The 19,623-nt window shown below is 55.9% G+C and overlaps 3 protein-coding genes across 3 annotated transcripts; 1 reads left to right on the top strand and 2 right to left on the bottom strand.

Annotated features, from left to right (window-relative positions):
• Positions 1-113: 113 nt before the first annotated feature.
• On the bottom strand, positions 114-2,901 carry KVR01_005165 (uncharacterized protein). Its single transcript, XM_044794705.1, has one exon. It carries the CDS (start codon positions 1,022-1,024, stop codon positions 422-424), a length of 603 nt encoding a protein of 200 aa, XP_044645610.1. The 5' UTR covers positions 1,025-2,901; the 3' UTR covers positions 114-421.
• A 2,297-nt stretch (positions 2,902-5,198) lies between these two features.
• Positions 5,199-7,091, bottom strand: KVR01_005188 (uncharacterized protein). Its single transcript, XM_044787941.1, has 3 exons — positions 7,011-7,091; positions 6,812-6,950; positions 5,199-6,735 (listed from the first exon to the last, which is right to left on the bottom strand). Exons 1-3 carry the CDS (start codon positions 7,011-7,013, stop codon positions 6,359-6,361), a joined length of 519 nt encoding a protein of 172 aa, XP_044645633.1. The 5' UTR covers positions 7,014-7,091; the 3' UTR covers positions 5,199-6,358.
• Positions 7,092-8,968: 1,877 nt separating this feature from the next.
• Positions 8,969-11,027, top strand: KVR01_005571 (uncharacterized protein). Its single transcript, XM_044794764.1, has 3 exons — positions 8,969-9,263; positions 9,594-9,666; positions 9,752-11,027. The coding sequence occupies exons 1-3, from the start codon at positions 9,191-9,193 to the stop codon at positions 10,017-10,019; spliced, it is 414 nt and encodes a 137-aa protein (XP_044646016.1). The 5' UTR covers positions 8,969-9,190; the 3' UTR covers positions 10,020-11,027.
• Positions 11,028-19,623: the final 8,596 nt, after the last annotated feature.

Below are 19,623 nucleotides of genomic sequence, written 5' to 3'. Positions count from 1 at the left end.
GGATTGGAAAGGAGAGAAGAGGGCTGATGGGTGACGACAAAAGAGGAAAGAGACAGACAGGTACCTGCCCAGGTGCCTGGTCACCTTTTTGGAAGGCGCACGCGCCATTGTAGTTGAATCAAAAACACCTCTAGCTATTCGCCGGCTATGCTATCTAAAACATGATTTTGGAAATGCAACATCGCTGGTGTGAGGTATCCCGACAAGAAAGAAAACATTCATACAGTCGTCATGCCTGCCAGCCTGCCCAGGTGCATGTGCCCACCCTGCGGCTCCTCAAGAGTCCGTCCTGGTCGCAGTGCTTCAAGGTCAGTTTTCTTTTTCCCCTTGCTTTTCCGTGCCATTCCAACCCCACTCAGAACTTTTAAATCTCCCATTTCTTCACCATCGCTGCTGGATGATCGACACCCGCCAACGGCACTCATCGCGTCCAGTCCATGCCCCTCCGAGTCCACCCTCCCCTGCAGTCACGTCCCGCCTGACCAGCGCGGTCCCTGCTCCTGGCACCGACCCCGATCGGCCGCCATTCCGTCTCGGAGAACTCGCTCTCGTAGTCGCTGTCACGCACGCGGCCGATGTCCTTGACGCGGAGCACCGTCCGTGCGATATTCCGCCGCCGCTGCCTCCGCAGGGGCCGGCCCCGGGTCATCGAGTCTGACCTCCTCGCCGTTGCTGCCGTCACCACCACCCTTGGTGTCACGTGGGCCTCGGGGCTGAAGTCGTCGGCTTGGTACTGCTGCTCCTCCACGTCCTCTGCCTCGTCGGCCCACCTGCCCGTGGTCTCCCACTCCTGGTCGTCGTCGTCCTCCTCGTCCTCCTCCTCTGCCGCGACTGCGTAATCCTCGTCGAGGTCCTCCCGGGACGACGGGATGTGGTGCAGCTTCCTCTGCTGCTGGACGTATGCCTGCGAGTTGCTGCTCAGCATGGCCGGGAACGAGAGCAGCATCTGCAGGAAGACGGCGACGTTGACGATGATGAGGGTCAGGCCCAGGAAGGTGACGCACACGGCGATAAAGCTCGACATGGCGGGCAGAGGGGTCTCTTCTTCTTCTGTCTGCTTTCAGATGTTCAAATCGCTGGGGGGCCAGGCCAAGTCAGGGGAGAGACAAGGATCCTGCCTTGTCTAGTACAACAGCAAGTACGGTGATATGTGTAGTATGGTGGATGGAGTAGCAATCAAGGAGATTCAGGAACGTGGTACACAGACAGTTTGCACACGACATCTATCGCCAAAGCGATGAAGAAAAAACAGGAAGAGAGCCCGGACTGATCTCGTCAACTGTGAGGAGGTCCCGGCACAGATATACCAAAGCCACAATCCCACACATTCCACACAGGCTTGCTATCTCTGACTCCCCCCAGAGTCACTGACTGGAATGGGATGGGCGCCTCTTCGTCAAAGGGCGGCCGGGGTGGTACGGGAACAGCAGACCCCACTAGAAGGCGAGGAGAAGGAAACCCTTCACCGCAACAAACAAGCCCGCGTGCCCTGGGCTCGACGGGCCCTCGTCGGGCCCTCCCGCACTCGATTCCATTGGGCCACACGTTCCGCGATGACATGGCGCCATGCCCAAACGGGGCCGGGGATCCTCAGGGGAGTGGGCTGCCCTTAGCTTTTGCCCTCGCCTTGCATTGCATATCCTGCCCATCCTTCCTGCACATCCTACCTGCCCGTCGACGCTGGTGCCCCTTCGTGGCCCCAATGCTGACAGCGCGGGTGGGTTCGTCCTGCTGCGGGTTTTCTGTCACTGCTGCCCTTCTTGCATCTGCTCCAGTTTCACTCTCTTTCTTTCGACGGCTGACCACACGAGACCTTTGGTCTCCCGCTGGCCCCTGCGCAGGCGTGGCTCTCCTCTTTTTGTGACCTCAGGAGGAGGGGACGTGCAGGGGCGAGGAGGAGGGGTAGGTACTAATAATGGGGAGACTCAGGATGGGGCGGTGTGGTGTCTGCAGAGCGAGCGATCCGGCGCAATGGGAGGCTAGAAGCTTCCGGGCCATGTCGTGATTGTGCATTCAGGGAGGGTTCTTGGGCGCGGGGCCGGGAGACATGCAGCAGTTAGTTTTCGAACTGCTGCACGCCCTCCGTTCTAGTTGTCAGAGTCTCTTCTCTTGCCTGGCAATTCGGTGGGTTTCGAGTTTCTGGGCCTTTTCGGGCTTGGTTGCATCGGACGTGGCTTGCGTCAGGCGCGTCAGCTCACACTTCTGCTGTGGATCTTTTCCTCTGCCATTGCTGCATACTGTGTGCTGTGGTAACCGGCGCGTGACATTTTTCCACGGGTAAGCCACTCTTCTGCATTCCAGCCCCATATTCTGATACTGTGTACTGTCATTATTGAGAAAGCACTCGTTTTCACATGCTAAGAGGCACCGCTGAGGTCGATTCTGGGTTGTCCATGCCGCGATCAGCGCCGCCGGCAGGGATCAAGTCCCCGACTACAGGTTGCAACCAGACACAACTGCAAAATACCCGGGCCAAGCGCTGTACTTCCTTCACCTCGAACAAAGCATGGTCAAACCCTGCGAAATGTGCTTCTGAGTAGGAGGTGGTCTCACTCTCCTCGAAGCGGTCGAGTCCATGCCTTGGAAGACTTTTTCTCTTCTTCAGCCCTATATGGTCCTGATTCCTTCTTGGGCAGTAATAGTGGACGGCATGGACACCTGACTGAAATATGAAGTTCATGCACATGTGGGTCACGATGCCAGCAGGCAGAGCACAGATGAGGGTATCCCGTCTTGCTGGTGGGGTCAGCAGCTGTGCAGCCAACACGTCAAATGCCCTGCATATCTGCAGAACATGGAATTTGTCAATCCGGTGTTAGGTAGCGCTTGATGGATATCCATTATGAGCCCCGCAGATTAGGTTTCCGTATGCAAGCATGGCGTGGACCGCCTACATGACCATGCAAGTTTCTTCGGTAGATGCCATCAACGTGACCCCTTGTCTTTTTTTATGCCCCTTGTTTGAAGAAAGAGGATGTGCTCGTTGCGACTCGCCTCTTGCAAGCCAATGGACGGGACTACTTTGTGCATATTACGTCTGATGCCATTCGATATCCTCCATGGGTGACATCTTGGCTCCATCTGGCCAAGGCCAAGAAGGCGTTGGCCGAGCAATATCACAAGTGCAGTTTGTATCGCTTCTATCAAAGGACTCCATTCCGAAAGCAGCCGCACCCTGTTGCAGCCCCGGGACGACAGTAATGTGCACGCCGTCAAGGCAGCGTATGATATTTGGCATGGACAATGAAGCATTCCCATCTGGCGTCGCAATGTGTACTTTTGGTCGGATGACTTCATTGGTTTGCTTATCTCGTGAGATCTTTTCACAAAGGTTGTTAGAGATAGGTATAGCAAACATTTTTCAAGAGGCTTCTAAGGGCAGGGGCTGGCCAGATGTCAGTTGAGGCTCGACCAAGAAGTTCGCCGATACCTTCCATGTGGGAACAGTAAGCCTCCTCTGTCCATACGTATGAGATGATTGACTTGTAAAGAATGATTATTGATACCAAATCACGTAATTGAAAGGTCATTATTCTCAAGGCACTGGCAAGGCCCGAGTGGCTGTTCAAGAAGCAAACTGTCTCGCAATTTGATGAGTCGTACCAGTCATTTGTTGCTGATAATTACTTGAGACCACTGTGACTCAATCAGTCCTGAGCACGTTGTTAACTCCTAGGGAAGTAGGCTCGTTCCAATCCATATACAGATAAAGTCCATGTGTCGCCTTGATACAAATGGTAAACACTGAGGACCCACCGATGGAAGACAAAAGAAGAAGCCAATGGAGAGCAAAGAGAATAGAGAACGTCTGCGGCCACTTGTCCAGGTAACCTCAGCCTCACGCCGCATCACCTTACTTTTTCAGTCATTCCGAGTCAGATGCATTCTCTCTTGTCCATAAAAGACGCTAGATATAACAATTTTGGACCAGTAGAGGAGTTCCGAGAATAGAGGTGGTCAAGAGTCAATACCCTTGAAAGGGGAAACAAAAGAAACCATGGAAGGCTAACTGTGGTCCTCCCAATCTGACATTACGGGTGAATTGGGTTAAGGTTATTTTGAGGTTTGGAAGATGAATGGTAGCACATTTCCCGGACACTAGGTAGGATGGAAATATCGTTTGTAACTACATACAACTCCGTCAGTTATTGATCTGCTATTCTTTCCAGCCGAAAGCTACAGCTGGCCCAAGACTTTTCAACCCATGCTCCCTAAAATCACTTTAGCTTGTATCACCGTGTCTAAGTACATCTACACCACAAAACATGTGTACCCGAGGGCTTTGTTTGGCTAAGGAATAAGCGTAGCGAGGAGGTAAAAGGCTCGCTGGGCGGGAGCCGCTGGAGGCACTCTGTCTTTAACACTATGATAACGACTCCTTAAGGGTATATAGAGCACATAAAAAGATACATTATTTAACCAATCCCTATATGACTTTTAGATTTCATGTAATTTATGTATGAGAAACATTTTGTTAGATTATATAGCAATAGAGAAAGCTCCGCTCGTCGTTGCCCTTCCGCTTCGCTCTAGGACACTCCTCGCTACGCTTAATGATGAGATATAGGACTTTCTCTGCGCTGAGACAGGTGCCTGCTGTTTTGGCAAGACGTCAACTAGTCTGCCATCATCCCCTCATCGCTGAAACTGGCTGTACGTGTTGACGATTTTTAGAATCTCCAATTCCGAGTTCTTGACAGATAAAACAACTTTGGAAGTCAAAATACGCTGACCTCGCTATGATTGAGCTGTACAGTGAGCGGACACAATGGCGACCAAAGACTTGCCCGTGCCTACTCAGGTGATCCCGGACATCCCGACTCCTGGGCTCTCGAAAAAGAATTGTCCCAAACAACACGATATTGCTCAATGCTTCTCATGTCCACCCCAGCGGGAGGTTTCTGTGCACGACCTCGGGAGTGTTCGCCTGATGTTTTTGATTGGGAGCGATGCTTCCTAGCCCTATCTGTACGGCACGAGGACGAGGCCATGTACCCGTAAACGCATTGTACTCTCTCTGCACTTGATTGACGTTATGTCTTTTTGAAAGCACTGGTTCCTTGAGTGTCTACCACTGTATAAGGGCGTCACAATCATTTCATATGTATGTGTATTAGAAATAAAACGAGGTTTTTGTCATTTTGGAATATCCTGAAATACCACGACGAATACTGAGACTCGCCCAGCTCCATAGATGTGTGGTGGCCAACCCAAACGCTCCAGACAAGCTTGAAGCAGCCCGTTCCAAAATGATCAGCAAGATCGAGCACGTACTGTTCTACAACGTGGAGAGAGATGGCTATTTTTTTTCTGCAGTCGTGCTACTAAGTCAACTGAGTATCGAGATCCTATCTGGTGTTCAGCGCTCAAGTCGACCGCGCATTTAGAGGCTTTAGCTGCCACGGCTGCTGGCCCGTGGGAGGACCCTCGGGGAGTAATGAAGACCTGGTCCACACACAACATCCTTACCGCACTTGCTAACCGGTTCGAGTACCTGAACTATGACAGACAACCTGAAGGGTATGCCCGACCACGCCCTTGCCCGTGCCCAAGTGCGCAAGGCGCCGCAACCAAGACGCGCTGCACCGTCTGTGTCTACGCTGCCGTCAAAGCCGCATTCGACAGCAAGATCAACAGTCTGGTCATACTCTCCTGAACGAGGAAACTCGTGTCACTGTCGAGCAGATCGGACAGCCCTCAAGGGTAGAGGTGAATGAACCCTTCGCTGGTCTATCTGGACAGTCTGACAAAGACGAAGTTCGTATGCGAGGATGCAGACTATTGGAACTATTGCATGGGTTCCAATCACGACCCTGTCTGTAGCGTTCCTCATGGCTGACACTTCTCGTTCATGGGCCGCCCCGTAGACATGGAGCAGTTCCAGAAGAAGGTAAAACCGCAGACAAAGCCACGGCCAGGCGGTTGACCACAGGGCACACGGCGAGTTGTTTCCCAGAGTGCAGGCCTTATCAGTCTACATTTGAGTTGATGCTTCAGGGTCAGAAGAGAGGCCAATGTCCTGACCTAAGCGACGCTAGGTTCAGAAGACCCCAGCTGAGGACTGGACTGGACTGGTCAGATGGAGAGGCAGTGCCGAGACAAGAACGTAGCAGGAGCAATCACAGCAAGAGGTGTACAAGACGGTATGGTAGCCGTTCGGACTCTGAGGCCGCAGCTCGACTGATAGATTTCAGAGCGAGCTAGAGTGACGATTGATGGTCGTCAGATGGAGCTAAATGTCCATGAAAACCCTTTGATCAGAACCTTTGCGAACCGTCCCTTGCCGCAACCCATATGAAAGCCCTCAGAAACGCCTTTTTAGTGAATTGTTTTGATTTCCCCCACGAGGCCTGCCCATTTATCGGACAATGGCGTCGAAGCGCTGCTTGAACCACTTGACGGTGTCGTCCCGGGTGATGCGGTGGGAGGCACCGATTCTGCCCTTGGCGCGGCGACGGCGGACGACACGCTCACCGGGGCGGGTCATGCAGCAGTAGAAGTCCATACCGTAGATACCGATACCGGGGTCGTACTTGATTCCGAGGTCGATGTGCTCGTTGATACCGAAGCCGAAGTTACCGGTCTCAGAGAAGTTACGCTTGCGCAGCTCGTACTCCTTGACCTTCAGGCCACGCTCGAGAATCTCCTCGGCCTTGGGGCCACGGACGGTGACGTGGACGGAGATCTTTTCGTTACGACGGATACCGAAGGTACGGACGGTGTAACGGGCCTTGCCTGCGAGGGAGGATTTGTTAGGTTACGAAATTGGCCGGAAGAGGCCCTGGAAGCCGAGAGTGTGGTTGAGACGTACTGTAGACAGGTGTCTGACCAGACAGCTGCTCAAGCACCTTGGCGGCACGGGTCAGTCTGTCACCAGACTCGCCGACGGAGATGTTGAGGACGAGCTTCTGGATGCGGAGCTCCCGCATGGGGTTCTGGGCCTTCTCAGACTGCAGGCATGTCCGTTAGCGATTGAGCGACTCGGGACGACATAACAATGGCGTATTTACCATTTTGGCTGGTTGTCGTCGGCGATCCTGATGAAGGGGCTTGACGAAGGCGATGGGTTGATGCTGTCGGTTAGTTGCGAAGGAGAGGCGAAATGCAAAAAAAGATGGAGTAAATGAGAAAAGTCCGCAAAGTGTGCGGTGGGGCCGAGCTAGCACGAGAACGGACTAGCGGGCCTTCTGGGACTGGATGGGACTTTGGGGTGGCCCGAGCTTGTGCTGGTGGCAGCCTTCCGCGTCTGGCAGGCAAGCAGGCAAGCAGCCGCGCTCAAATTCGAGCTGGGAGGCATCAACACGCCGTCTGCTGGACTTGGAAGCTTTGGCAAGAAGCTCTTCGGGACCGCGACACACGAAGTCATACCCCTGACTTCGAACACAAGAAACCAATTTTTGAGAACTCTGAAGAAGCTACTCTGTAGCATCTTGTCGCGAAGATGGCGACCAACAAGCAGGGAAAGATGGTGAGTGCCAGCCTCCAAAACGTCACATTTGTATCTCGAGGTTGACATCAACAGGCTAACACAAGGTGATCGCAGGCCGGCTACGTATGTACAACACCCCGACCCTCTATGCGACCACGCGACAAACCCCCCTGCGATGCACAGTGCTGATGACACCCTCGTTTTTAGATCAACTACCGGATGCGAGTCACTCTGAATGATGGCCGCCAGATGACCGGGCAGATGCTGGCCTTTGACAAGGTACGTCCCGTTGATACACTTCATACTATGGTCACTTACTGACGAGGTCGCATCTTCACAGCACATGAACGTCGTCCTCGCCGATACCGAAGAGTTCCGTCGCATCAAGAAGCAGAGCAAGCCTGCCGCTCCCGGCGCCGCTGGCTCAGCGCAAGCCATCGTGCAGGAGGAGAAGCGAACACTCGGCCTGACGATTGTCCGTGGAGCGCATATTGTGTCCTTGTCGGTCGAATCGCCACCCCCGGCCGACCCCAGCACGCGACTGGGCAAGTCTACAACAGGCGGAATCTCTTCAACCCTGCAGTCGGGACCTGGTGTCGCACGGCCAGCTGGACGTGGAGCCGCCCCTCCTGTTTCCCTCGCTGTATGAGTTGCCCTATCTCGAGGACATCCTGCAAGCGCTAACAAGATCATAGGGTCCTGCTCCCGGCGTCGGCGGTGGTGTCCCGCCGCCGCCCTTTGGCGGCTTCCCAGGCGCACCCCCCGGGTTCCCTGGACGTGGAGGTCGTAAGTACTATACTCGTCCTTACGCCTTGAGGCGCCCTGCTGACCGTCGCCAAGCTGGCGCACCCCCAGGCTTCCCCGGGCCTCCTGGTGGCTTCCCACCTGCTGGTTTCCCTGGTGCTCCCGGTGGCCAATTCCCTCCTGGATTCCCTGGCGCCCCTGGCAGCCAGCCCCCGCCTGGCTTCAACCCTCCTCCCCGACGATAATCACGATAATACCACAGAACAATCTAGCCTTACCTCCTCAGACCCCGGCCACGGCAGCTTCTCGCGGTCATCCTTCCGCGGCTCGATGGAGTTGGACATCTTGCGCAAGCTGTACAAGTTGGGTAAGATGTCCAACCACGTCCTATCCGCACACGAGTCCGCCGCCCGCGAGCGCGTCAACATCACAACGAAGCTGTTCGAGTGTGGCAAGCAGACGGGTAGAAACAAGGAGATCAGGGGCGTTTTCAAAAGTCTTCCAAAAGTTGAGAAAGTCGGCATCGGATGCAACAGCCCTTTGTACCATAGCTTAGATGGATATCAATGCATTGCTGGATGGAACCAATGGCTCGGGTATCAGAATTTGAAGTTCTTGCCGGTTGAAATCCTACAGATCTTGCATCTTGTACCAATACGTCCGTGATTGTTGATTGTCCTGTCCTTCGGGCTCTTTGAGAAACGCCGGGGCCGCACGTGACAAACTGTCCAAAGCAGGCGCTCTCAGGGACAGGGGACGGGGTTCCGAAGCTGAGGAGCTCCAATTGGAATCGATGCAGAGCTGATTCGGCCGCCAACCTTGGAAGACCCTGCAGCACCCGCTCACTCAGCGGTGCAGCGCAGCATTCCAACCCCGGCAACCCGGGCCCGATAGCTTGCCCCCGATAGCGCCCGCCAAATTTCCAATCCAACATCATTTTCGCGCGTCCCAACCATCAACCATCACCTCCTGCTGCTGCCACCGGGCTCAATTTACAGCAACGACCCCACCGTCAAGATGGCCGCCTTCATTAAAGCGATCAATGCGAAGATTCGCTCCAACAAGTACACCGACTACATCTGCTCCACACGTACGTGAGCCGAACGAACCTCTTCCTCTCGTCTCCCCCCAACGTCCTTCGGTTGCCGTCATCGGACAATCCCCCGGTATCTCCGGATGACAACCAGCACCCTGCACTTGGTGATGCTTCAGGCGTTGGGCCATCGCTGGCACTGAGACGGCAAAGGGGAACAGGCAATCTCGTCGTGGCTAGGGCAAGCGTGATGTAGCCGCCGGCACCAGCGGTGGCAGCGCCCCGTTGTTCGTTCGCAACACCCGGAGCTGGGGGCGACCGGTCATGCCTGGTGATTGCGCATTTACTCTCGAGCAGCCTCTTGACTGACATAACTACGATGCGCAGATTTCTGGGGCCCGGTGTCGAACTTCGGTATTCCCATCGCCGCCGTGATGGACACACAAAAGAGCCCTGAGCTGTACGTTCTCACCCTCCCAGCCGGCCGGTGATCTGCCACGCCACAGTTAAACACAAATTACTGACAACACCCCACCACCTTATAGGATCTCCGGCCCCATGACCTTCGCCCTCTGCATCTACTCCGCGACCTTCATGCGGTACTCGCTGGCCGTCCAGCCCAAGAACTACCTCCTCTTCGCCTGCCACTTCATCAACGAGGGCTCCCAGCTGACACAGGCCTACCGCTTCATGGACTGGCACAAGTGGGGCGGCCGGGAGAAGGCCATCTCCTCGGGCGAGCTGGTCCTGGAGAAGGCCGCGGAGGGCATCAAGGAGGGTGCGCAGAAGGTCGAGGCCGCCGTCAGCAAGTAAACCCCCATGCTGCTCTACTGTGTCACGTTGGGCGGGGAGCGCATGAGGTGGAGGTGGAGGCTGCTACATCAGTACTAGACGGAGGCCGTTTGGGAAATCTTTGGGGCGGACCACCGCCAGCCAAGCTTGACGGACGAAGGGGACCTGTCGTGGTGCGGCCTAGGCCGCGCGAGATGCACGAGATGGTGGTTTGGGAGAAGGGAGGAAATCCTTATCACGGAGGCTGAGAGGGCGTTGTTGATAGATGGGCCACGGCACTTGCCTGTTTTGAAGGCACGCAACCCACTTTTGGAGGAGGCCGACTGGGCATAGACGTGCGTCCGAGGCGTATCGCTACTACCGTGCTGCTTTTAGATGTCTCTCGGCGAGCATATCGGGTAGGGCACGTATACAAATCCAGCAAGGCACAACACACAAGTCTGTGCGTTTTCTTTGGCGGAACCTCTTGCGGTGGAATGCTCGGCCTCTTGGCCACTTGGCGTTGTTTGCCGCTTGATATTGTTCAAACAGGACGTAACGTCTTGGCCGGGGGGTTCCATCCGTCAGAGCGTCACTCGTTGTGGACCTTCTCCTCTCCCCAGCGTCTCACTGTCTTCTTTTTTGGGGAAAAGATCGCAGTGACCGACGACAACACGTACCTCCCTCTTTCTTGGGTCCGCTGGGACGTGGGCGGGACCGCGGAGCGGGCTTGCGTCGCCGGGTTCGGGTCCCGAAGGTGTATATTCAAGCGAAAGCGCGCCCCTTGGCCCCGCGAGTCCTATTGGTTCAGTCAGCCCAGGCCAGGCACTCTGCGGTCCAGGCGGGCGGCATAGCAGTGAGTCTTATGCATGATATAACGTCGAGGAACTGTCGTATCCCGTCGCGCAGGCCAAGGGCGCTTCCTCGCGGCAGTATGCAAGTCATCCCATGATTTGTGTTTTCAGCCGCCCCGGGTGATGGGATGGCCTTCCTGAAGCAGATTATATCAGGGCCCCCTGGCAGCCTGGAGCCCGTCCCGTGTTACCCGACCTATCCCCCTCCCCCCAGCCTCTTCGTGTGTTGTAGTATATACGATACGTACTCTTTGTCCCCCACCCCTTTTGGCTTTGGGGATGGACCAGGATTCACGGATCGTGCCGTTGCGACAGAGTGCCCAGGCGAGGCAAAGAACGCTGGCCAAGGGTTTTTGGTTTTGGGAGGGAGGGTAGGGGGCCGGTTGTTTTGACTGGTTGTGTAATTTGGTCTCGGGGATATACATAGTAGTTGACACACAACATGGCCCAGCCAGCCACAGAGATAAGAGTCATGGTCGGAGGAGGAGGGGCAGGGACGGGGGAGAGAGAGAGAGATTGAGCGTACGACGCTCCATAATGGTGTTTAGAAACGGTTCCCCGTTTATTCATTCGAGTTTCACCGAGCAAAAAAAGACAAAAGAGCTCTCTGTGTGTACAGTACACCAGATAGTGCCCGGGGTCTGTGAGTATCTCGATGCTGGTGTGCCGACGTCATGCAAAGTGCTTGCTTGACCAGATGACATGAAAAAAAAAATTGACATATTTCGGACAAGCTGGCCATGTCAGAGCCGAGGCGGGAGGAAAAACGCCTCATTGTCATATTGCATCGCCCCGGTTCAGCGGGCTGTTACCCATCCATCACCTCACCAGCCTTACCCGCTCGCCCGTTGTTGGCTGCCGAGGTCGGCCGGAGTGAGTAAATAACACAAACCGGGGGAGGTTGGCGGGGGTTTCCCAGCAATGACAGAGAAAAAAAAATGTCGTAAAAAGAGCGATAGACGAGGGGGACGCCCCCCCAAAAAAATCCCACGAACAGGAATGACACATACACGCGCGCCAATCCTGAATCATCGCTAGACTGAGTGTTGTACTTGTCCTCCTCGCCTGGCGGTGCTCGGGTCATGGGCACGCACGCACGTCCAGCCCACCAGATCGGGGGTCGGACGACGCCTCAGCCAGCAGCGAGCGCCCACCGATGAAGCGAGGGTGACAAAATGCCGCGTTTTTCTGACTGCAGCCGTGCAAGCCGTGCAGCCGCGGGAGACGGGGCTTGAGAACCGACCATACTATCCCGGGCATAACAAAAACGGCGGTGCACTATTATTCTTAACTCACAGGGTGGGTGAGGGATACATCGTAGTTAGTCACCTTTTTTGTTTCTTTTCTTAACTCCTGGGCATTTTGTTGTTTTGCCTTGCGAAACAGGGTCCCAGAGAGCCAGGGCCTCAGGGCGTGCGGTAGTTGGGGGGTCAGGGGTCGAGCTTGTATCAGGACACGGCAGCCAAGAGGTTGACAAGATGCAGACCGCCATGTTTGGTGGTTGTGCACGCTGAAATAGAACTGGAGAGGATGAGTGGTTGTCTGTGCGAGGATTGCCTCATCTTTTCGCTATCTTGGGACTTTATGCGGGCCTGTTAGATATCATGTGGGCGTACTCTCCCGGGTGCCATGCCGGAGCATCAAAGTAGGGATGGGGAGATGCCCCTGCAGCCTGCTGTTAAACCTCCGTCGTCCTCGTAGAGGTAGAGGTTGTGAGCTTGTGAGTGACACTGAGTGTACTCCGTAATACAGGCACGCAGTCGGGTGGTCTACCGCAGCTAGCCGCGGAGAGTGCCGCCCGAACGCCCGTCAAGGCCGAGTGGTTGACGGGCGAGAGGACTGACCTATGTCGAGTTACCCCTCGGTAAGCTCAGACTTCCAAGGCGCTGTGGTTGGACAAAGCTGTCTGGCTCCTGGGCTGTCCTCCTGAGCTCGTTACCCCTTCGGGCATGGGGCGGGCATGGAGCAGCAGGGTCCCGGACACCTGGGCACTGGGCACTGGGCGCAAGCTCCCTCGGTGGCCCAATCGACCGGTGGGGTTGAGTCAAAAAAAGATGCAGCTGCAACAGCACATGTCAACACCCAGATGTGTGGGTATGTGTGTTTTGTTGAAGCGGGCTCCAGGGCTGCTGGTGAGCCGGGACCGCCCACCCCCTTGCTCGATATGCCAGATGATACTGCACGTGTAGATCCCAGATATGCCAGCGTCAGCCGGAGTCAATGGCCGACCTGGTGAGCCCCGGAACAATTCCAGTTCGACCAGGCCGTTTCGATCCATCAGGGTCTCACAGCCAAGAGCCGGAGGTTGAGACTCAGGCAGCGGCACTGCGTAATGGAGGCGCACGAGAGATCTTGGCAGTGGAGGGATCATGATGGAATAAGCTCTCATCTCAAGGGGAAAACGGTCTCAGCGGGGGCGGATTTGTGTGTCGGGAGATCTTCGCAGGATCATGGCTGGGGCGAGACTGATGAAGGACGTGCCTTTCTCTCTGTCACGCATCAATCAATCATCCTGTCTCTATTTTTATGAAGGTGTCAAATGTTGCAAACATGTATGTGAGCAAGCACACCGGGCAAAAAGACTGGGCCAGCTGGGGCTTGGGAAGCCAAGCCAGGGCCGGGAACACTGGGGGATTCAAAGTTCAACAGTCCAAGACTTCTTGATGCAACCGGTCCCATGTGGATGTTCCAGACAATAGTGAGTGGTAGGGGAGAAGGGTGCTGGTCAAAGGGTGGTGGTCTAAGGGCGGATGGATGGTGGTGGTCATGGCCATGACACAGCCAGTCGTACCGGGGCCGAACAAGATAGCTTGGGCTGAACCATGTGAACAAAACCCCTCATCCTGCATCCATCCCATCCAGCCCATCCAGGCCCCTCCAGCCATCCCGGACCAGAGCCCGAGCCCAAAGCGAGTCCAGGCCAGAGCTAAAAGGATAAGCCCCCTCGTCTGGGAGCAATTTCGTAGCTTCTTATTAGACCAGGCCAGCCTCCCACGCTTTTCACTTAGACAAGCACCCCACGTAAACCACCACGAGGCTAGCTCGAGTAGCAGAAAATACTCACCGCTGTCGGAGGCAGGGCCTTGCTCATTTATTTCTTCCCTCTTCATTATTCCATACCCTCCATCTCCCTAGCCTACCATTGTTGTTACTGTCCTCCAGGGGGGAAGAAAAAACCAAGATACCCAATACTACCAACGCAGGTCGAGTCGAGTCACCAGACAGACCAGGTGGTGTGTGTGTACTTACTTGTACCTGGGAAGCTCCGAGCTCCCCTCCCCGTCTGCTCGCCCCGCTGTTGCTGTCGCGCCCCGACAGCCATAGCCCCGCCATTCCAAAGCTAGGTGCCCACAACAACAAGGAGTCATCAGCGGAATACAAGTACCAGACCAGACTCGCTCCTCCCACGGGCCGTCCAGACCTCTCGAGATTTCCTCGCCCGGTCGCCTGAACCACCCCAGTCTTTCTAGACACCATACCCCCCGCGCCCAAGCTGCACACAATGGCCGCGACCAGCAATGACAGGGCGGTGGAGGAGGTCTTCGAGGAGGGCGAGGCCCCCAAGCAGGCCCAGTCCATCCACCGCATCCGTGCCAACTCGACCATCATGCAGCTGAGCAAGATCCTCGGTGAGTCAATTCCAGGGCGAAGAGGTCGACTGTTGACCTGGAGGTCGAAAGCCCGACAGGTGGAAGCACTGCATCCTGCAGTTGGATAGTACAATAACAGGTGGCTGACGTTACTTTTCTCTCTTACCACAGTTGCTAACCGTGGTGAAATCCGTAAGTTTTTGGTCCTATCCAAATTGCCCCAAAACTTGGGTGCCGAGGATGCAGGCCGTGTTGTACTGACATTCATTTGCAGCCATTCGTGTAGGTCTTGACTTTGGAGAGGGAGAGAGAGAGAGAGAGCAGGGCTCTGGCCCCCTTGTGATAGCTCTTGTAAGAGAGAACCAGAGAGCAGGATGCTGACAATGTGCCTTTCCCGGCTCTATAGATCTTCAGAACAGTGAGCATCACCTTCAAACCCTGACCAATTTGCCCTGCGCTGACCCTATTTTGCAGGCTCACGAGCTTTCATTGCACACTATTGCTGTCTTCAGGTAAGCTGCAAGCTGCACACTGCACGCCAATTGAGCTCCGGAAGACTGACTCTCGCAGTTATGAGGACCGTCTTAGCATGCACAGGCAGAGTACGCAGCATTGACCCCCCGATCCTACACCATTCCCCTGCTCCAAGACGAGGAGGTCATCGTGGACGAAACTTCAGCTAACATTTGGTTTCCGCTGGGCAGAGGCCGACGAGGCCTACGTCATTGGCAAGCGTGGGCAGTACACCCCTGTTGGTGCTTATCTGGCGGGCGACGAGATTATCAAAATCGCCCTCGAGCATGGCGCCCAGATGATCCACCCTGGTGAGTTTGCCCATCTTACCGACACTTCTGCGCCCCGACGCTCGCCCGAGCGGCTCGCCCGATTTTGACGCGAGAGAACGGAACTGACGATGCGGAAGGCTACGGGTTCCTGTCTGAGAATGCCGAATTCGCGAAGAATGTCGAGAAGGCTGGCCTTATCGTAAGTTTCCCCCTGTGCCACATGCCCTTGCAGCTCCGCAGGTAGCCGAGGTTACTTGTGCCTCGCGCCAATTGGCACCGAGCTGACTTTGGCCTTCCTCCCGAACAGTTTGTCGGTCCTACGGCCGAGGTGATCGACTCCCTCGGTGACAAGGTCTCCGCCCGAAACATTGCCATCAAGGCAAACGTGCCCGTCGTCCCCGGAACAGAGGGCGCAGTCGAGAAGTACGAGGAGGTCAAGAGCTTCACGGACAAATATGGCTTCCCCATCATCATCAAGGCCGCCTACGGTGGTGGTGGCCGTGGCATGCGTGTCGTCCGCGACCAGGAATCACTGAAGGAGAACTTCGAGCGTGCCACCTCCGAGGCAAAGTCGGCCTTCGGCAACGGCACCGTCTTCGTCGAGCGCTTCCTCGACAAGCCCAAGCACATCGAGGTCCAGCTGCTGGGAGACAACCATGGCAACATCGTCCACCTGTACGAGCGTGACTGCTCCGTCCAGAGGCGGCACCAGAAGGTCGTCGAGATCGCCCCGGCCAAGGACCTGCCCACCGAGGTGCGCGATGCCATGCTCAACGACGCAGTCCGCCTGGCAAGGTCCGTCGGCTACCGCAACGCCGGTACCGCCGAGTTCCTCGTCGACCAGCAGAACAGGTACTACTTCATCGAGATCAACCCCCGTATCCAGGTCGAGCACACAATCACCGAGGAGATCACGGGCATCGACATCGTCGCCGCCCAGATCCAGATCGCCGCCGGCGCCACCCTCGCCCAGCTCGGTCTCACTCAGGACCGTATCTCCACCCGGGGTTTCGCCATCCAGTGCCGTATCACCACCGAGGACCCGGCCAAGGGCTTCCAGCCTGACACCGGCCGCATTGAGGTCTACCGCTCTGCTGGTGGTAACGGTGTCCGTCTGGATGGTGGCAACGGTTTCGCCGGTGCTGTCATCACTCCTTACTACGATTCTATGCTTACCAAGATGACTGTGAGTTATATGTGTTTTTGTCCAACTGTGCTATGAACAAGAAAAGCTGACCATGGGGCCTCTAGTGCCACGGCTCCACATACGAGATTGCTCGTCGCAAGGTCTTGAGAGCCATTGTCGAGTTCCGTAAGTAGTTTCTGGATGCCATCGTTGCCCCTTGAAGAACCAAACATGCTATTTGCTGTATTGGCATGGATGTACTCGTTGAGTTCTTCTGATCGCTGACTCTGCTCTAGGTATTCGTGGCGTCAAGACCAACATTCCCTTCCTCGCCTCTCTCTTGACCAACGAGGTTTTCGTCAATGGCAACTGCTGGACCACGTTCATAGATGACACTCCATCGCTCGTATGTTCTAGAACACAACACTCGAGGACCCGTACCAGGACTAACTTCACCATTAGTTTGATCTCATTGGCTCTCAGAACCGTGCCCAGAAGCTGCTTGCATACCTTGGTGACCTCACTGTCAACGGCAGCAGCATCAAGGGACAGGTCGGCGAGCCCAAGTTCAAGGGCGAGATCATCATTCCTGAGCTTCACGACGATGCCGGCAACAAGATCGATGTCACCCAGCCTTCGACCCAGGGCTGGCGAAAGATCATCCTGGAGCAAGGCCCCAAGGCCTTTGCCAAGGCTGTCCGTGAATACAAGGGCACCCTGCTTATGGACACCACGTGGAGAGATGCCCACCAGTCTCTGCTGGCCACCCGTGTTCGAACGGTCGATCTGTGCAACATTGCTAAGGAGACGAGCCATGCTCTGGCGAACCTGTACAGTCTGGAGTGCTGGGGCGGAGCGACATTCGACGTAGCCATGCGATTCCTCTACGAGGACCCCTGGGACAGGCTGCGGAAGATGCGCAAGCTCATCCCCAATATCCCCTTCCAGATGCTTCTCCGAGGCGCCAACGGTGTCGCGTACTCATCCCTGCCCGACAACGCCATTGACCACTTCGTCGACCAGGCCAAGAAGAACGGTGTTGACATCTTCCGTGTCTTCGACGCTTTGAACGACATTGACCAGCTCGAGGTTGGTATCAAGGCTGTCCACAAGGCTGGCGGTGTTGTCGAGGGTACCGTTTGCTACTCCGGAGACATGCTCAACCCCAAGAAGAAGTACAACCTGGAGTACTACCTCGACCTTGTTGACAAGCTCGTGGCGCTCGACATCCACGTCCTTGGTGTCAAGGATATGGCTGGTGTGCTCAAGCCCCATGCCGCGAAGCTGCTGATCGGTGCCATCCGCAAGAAGTACCCTGACCTGCCGATCCACGTGCACACGCACGACTCCGCTGGTACTGGTGTGGCCTCCATGGTCGCTTGCGCTGAGTACGGCGCTGATGCTGTTGATGCCTGCAGTGACAGCATGTCTGGTATGACATCGCAGCCCAGCATCAACGCTCTGCTTGCCTCCCTCGAGGGCACCAACCTCGACCCTGGCCTGAACGTCCACCACGTACGTGCTCTGGACACCTACTGGTCTCAGCTTCGTCTGCTGTACTCGCCATTCGAGGCCCACCTTGCAGGACCCGACCCCGAGGTGTACGAGCACGAGATCCCCGGTGGTCAGCTCACCAACATGATGTTCCAGGCCCAGCAGCTCGGCCTGGGCTCACAATGGCTCGAGACCAAGAAGGCCTACGAGCAGGCCAACGACCTCCTTGGCGACATTGTCAAGGTCACGCCCACTTCCAAGGTCGTCGGTGACCTGGCCCAGTTCATGGTCTCCAACAAGCTGTCCGAGGAGGACGTCAAGGCCCGGGCCAAGGAGCTCGACTTCCCCGGCTCAGTGCTTGAGTTCCTGGAGGGCTTGATGGGACAGCCTTACGGTGGCTTCCCCGAGCCGCTCCGCACAGATGCCCTCCGCGGCCGCAGGAAGCTGGACAAGCGCCCCGGTCTGTTCCTGGAGCCCGTCGACTTCGCCAAGGTCAGGCGCGACCTCACCAAGAAGTACGGCTCCGTCACCGAGTGCGATGTCGCGTCGTACGTCATGTACCCCAAGGTCTTCGAGGACTACAAGGACTTCACCCAGAAGTTCGGCGACCTGTCCGTCCTGCCGACCAAGTACTTCCTGAGCAAGCCCGAGATCGGCGAGGAGTTCCACGTCGAGCTCGAGAAGGGCAAGGTCCTCATCCTCAAGCTGCTCGCCATCGGGCCGCTGACCGAGCACACCGGCCAACGGGAGGTCTTCTACGAGATGAACGGCGAGGTCAGGCAGGTCACCGTCGACGACAAGAAGGCCAGCGTCGAGAACGTCAGCAGGCCCAAGGCCGACCCCACCGACAGCAGCCAGGTCGGCGCGCCCATGGCCGGCGTGCTGGTCGAGCTCCGCGTCCACGAGGGCACCGAGGTCAAGAAGGGCGACCCTCTTGCTGTTCTCAGCGCCATGAAGATGGTAAGTTTCACCGCCGACACGACTGCGATCCTTCTTCTGTACCAGCTTGGTTTCTAATATTACGTCTTTTTTTAGGAAATGGTCATCTCGGCTCCTCACAACGGCAAGGTGTCATCCCTCCAAGTCCGCGAGGGCGACTCCGTCGACGGCACAGACCTGGTCTGCAAGATCGTCAAGGGCTAGAGGAGGGTTCCTCCCTCCCCTCTCTTCCAACACTTCCTTGTTGGAACATTGCGGCTAGATTGCCGAGCGTTCAGGATTTCTGTTTCATAGGCGGCGGGGCGGTCTTAACCGAAGTCCCCTTTTGGGAATTGGGCATGCGAGTCTGGGAAATGAATACCTTATATGTGTCCCTTCTTGTTTTTCTTTTTTATGTATGGTCATCTGCCCACCCTGAAACAAAGACGGGGTTGATTTGAGTCAGGATAGTAGTCTCCTCGGGTAGGGTTTTCTTCCAGGAGCAGAAACAATTGAATCATTTCATGTATTAGTCGAACGTGATCGCGCTTGTGTGAAGTCGAAACTGCCGTGATCGCTGACGCGGGCCTGCTGCCTTTGATGAACTGTTGCTGCTTCTCCTGATAGATAGGGTAGGCTGGGAATAGCTTTTTGGAGAGTTATTCCCAAAGACTACCCTATTCCCCGGAATGTGCATTCCGGAGCACGCAGCCGAGGGCTTGCACTAGTTACTCAGTGACATTGTCCAACCGGTGACTCCTCGATGCTTCTTTTCTGTTGTCGACCTCGGAAGCAGCACAACGGCCCAAGCCGGGAAACGAAAAATTACATCCTTGCGGATCAGCAGATGATACTGTCCGTGGTGCCATCGTATTACTA

This window comes from Diaporthe batatas (assembly GCF_019321695.1).
Source record: "Diaporthe batatas strain CRI 302-4 chromosome Unknown Contig00005, whole genome shotgun sequence".
In the NCBI taxonomy this organism is placed as follows: domain Eukaryota; kingdom Fungi; phylum Ascomycota; class Sordariomycetes; order Diaporthales; family Diaporthaceae; genus Diaporthe; species Diaporthe batatas.
The sequence above is the reverse complement of the archived record's forward strand: the minus strand, read 5'-3'. Positions and strand labels throughout refer to the sequence as shown.

Excerpts from the sequence above, each read along its gene's own strand:
- KVR01_005165 (XM_044794705.1), bottom strand. The coding sequence starts at position 1,024 with ATGTCGAGCTTTATCGCCGTGTGCGTCACCTTCCTGGGCCTGACCCTC.
- KVR01_005188 (XM_044787941.1), bottom strand. Across the intron at positions 6,736-6,811 it reads TGGTCAGACACCTGTCTACA|GCAAGGCCCGTTACACCGTC; the intron begins GTACGTCTCAAC and ends CCTCCCTCGCAG.
- KVR01_005571 (XM_044794764.1), top strand. The coding sequence starts at position 9,191 with ATGGCCGCCTTCATTAAAGCGATCAATGCGAAGATTCGCTCCAACAAG. Across the intron at positions 9,264-9,593 it reads CGACTACATCTGCTCCACAC|ATTTCTGGGGCCCGGTGTCG; the intron begins GTACGTGAGCCG and ends TACGATGCGCAG. Across the intron at positions 9,667-9,751 it reads ACACAAAAGAGCCCTGAGCT|GATCTCCGGCCCCATGACCT; the intron begins GTACGTTCTCAC and ends ACCACCTTATAG.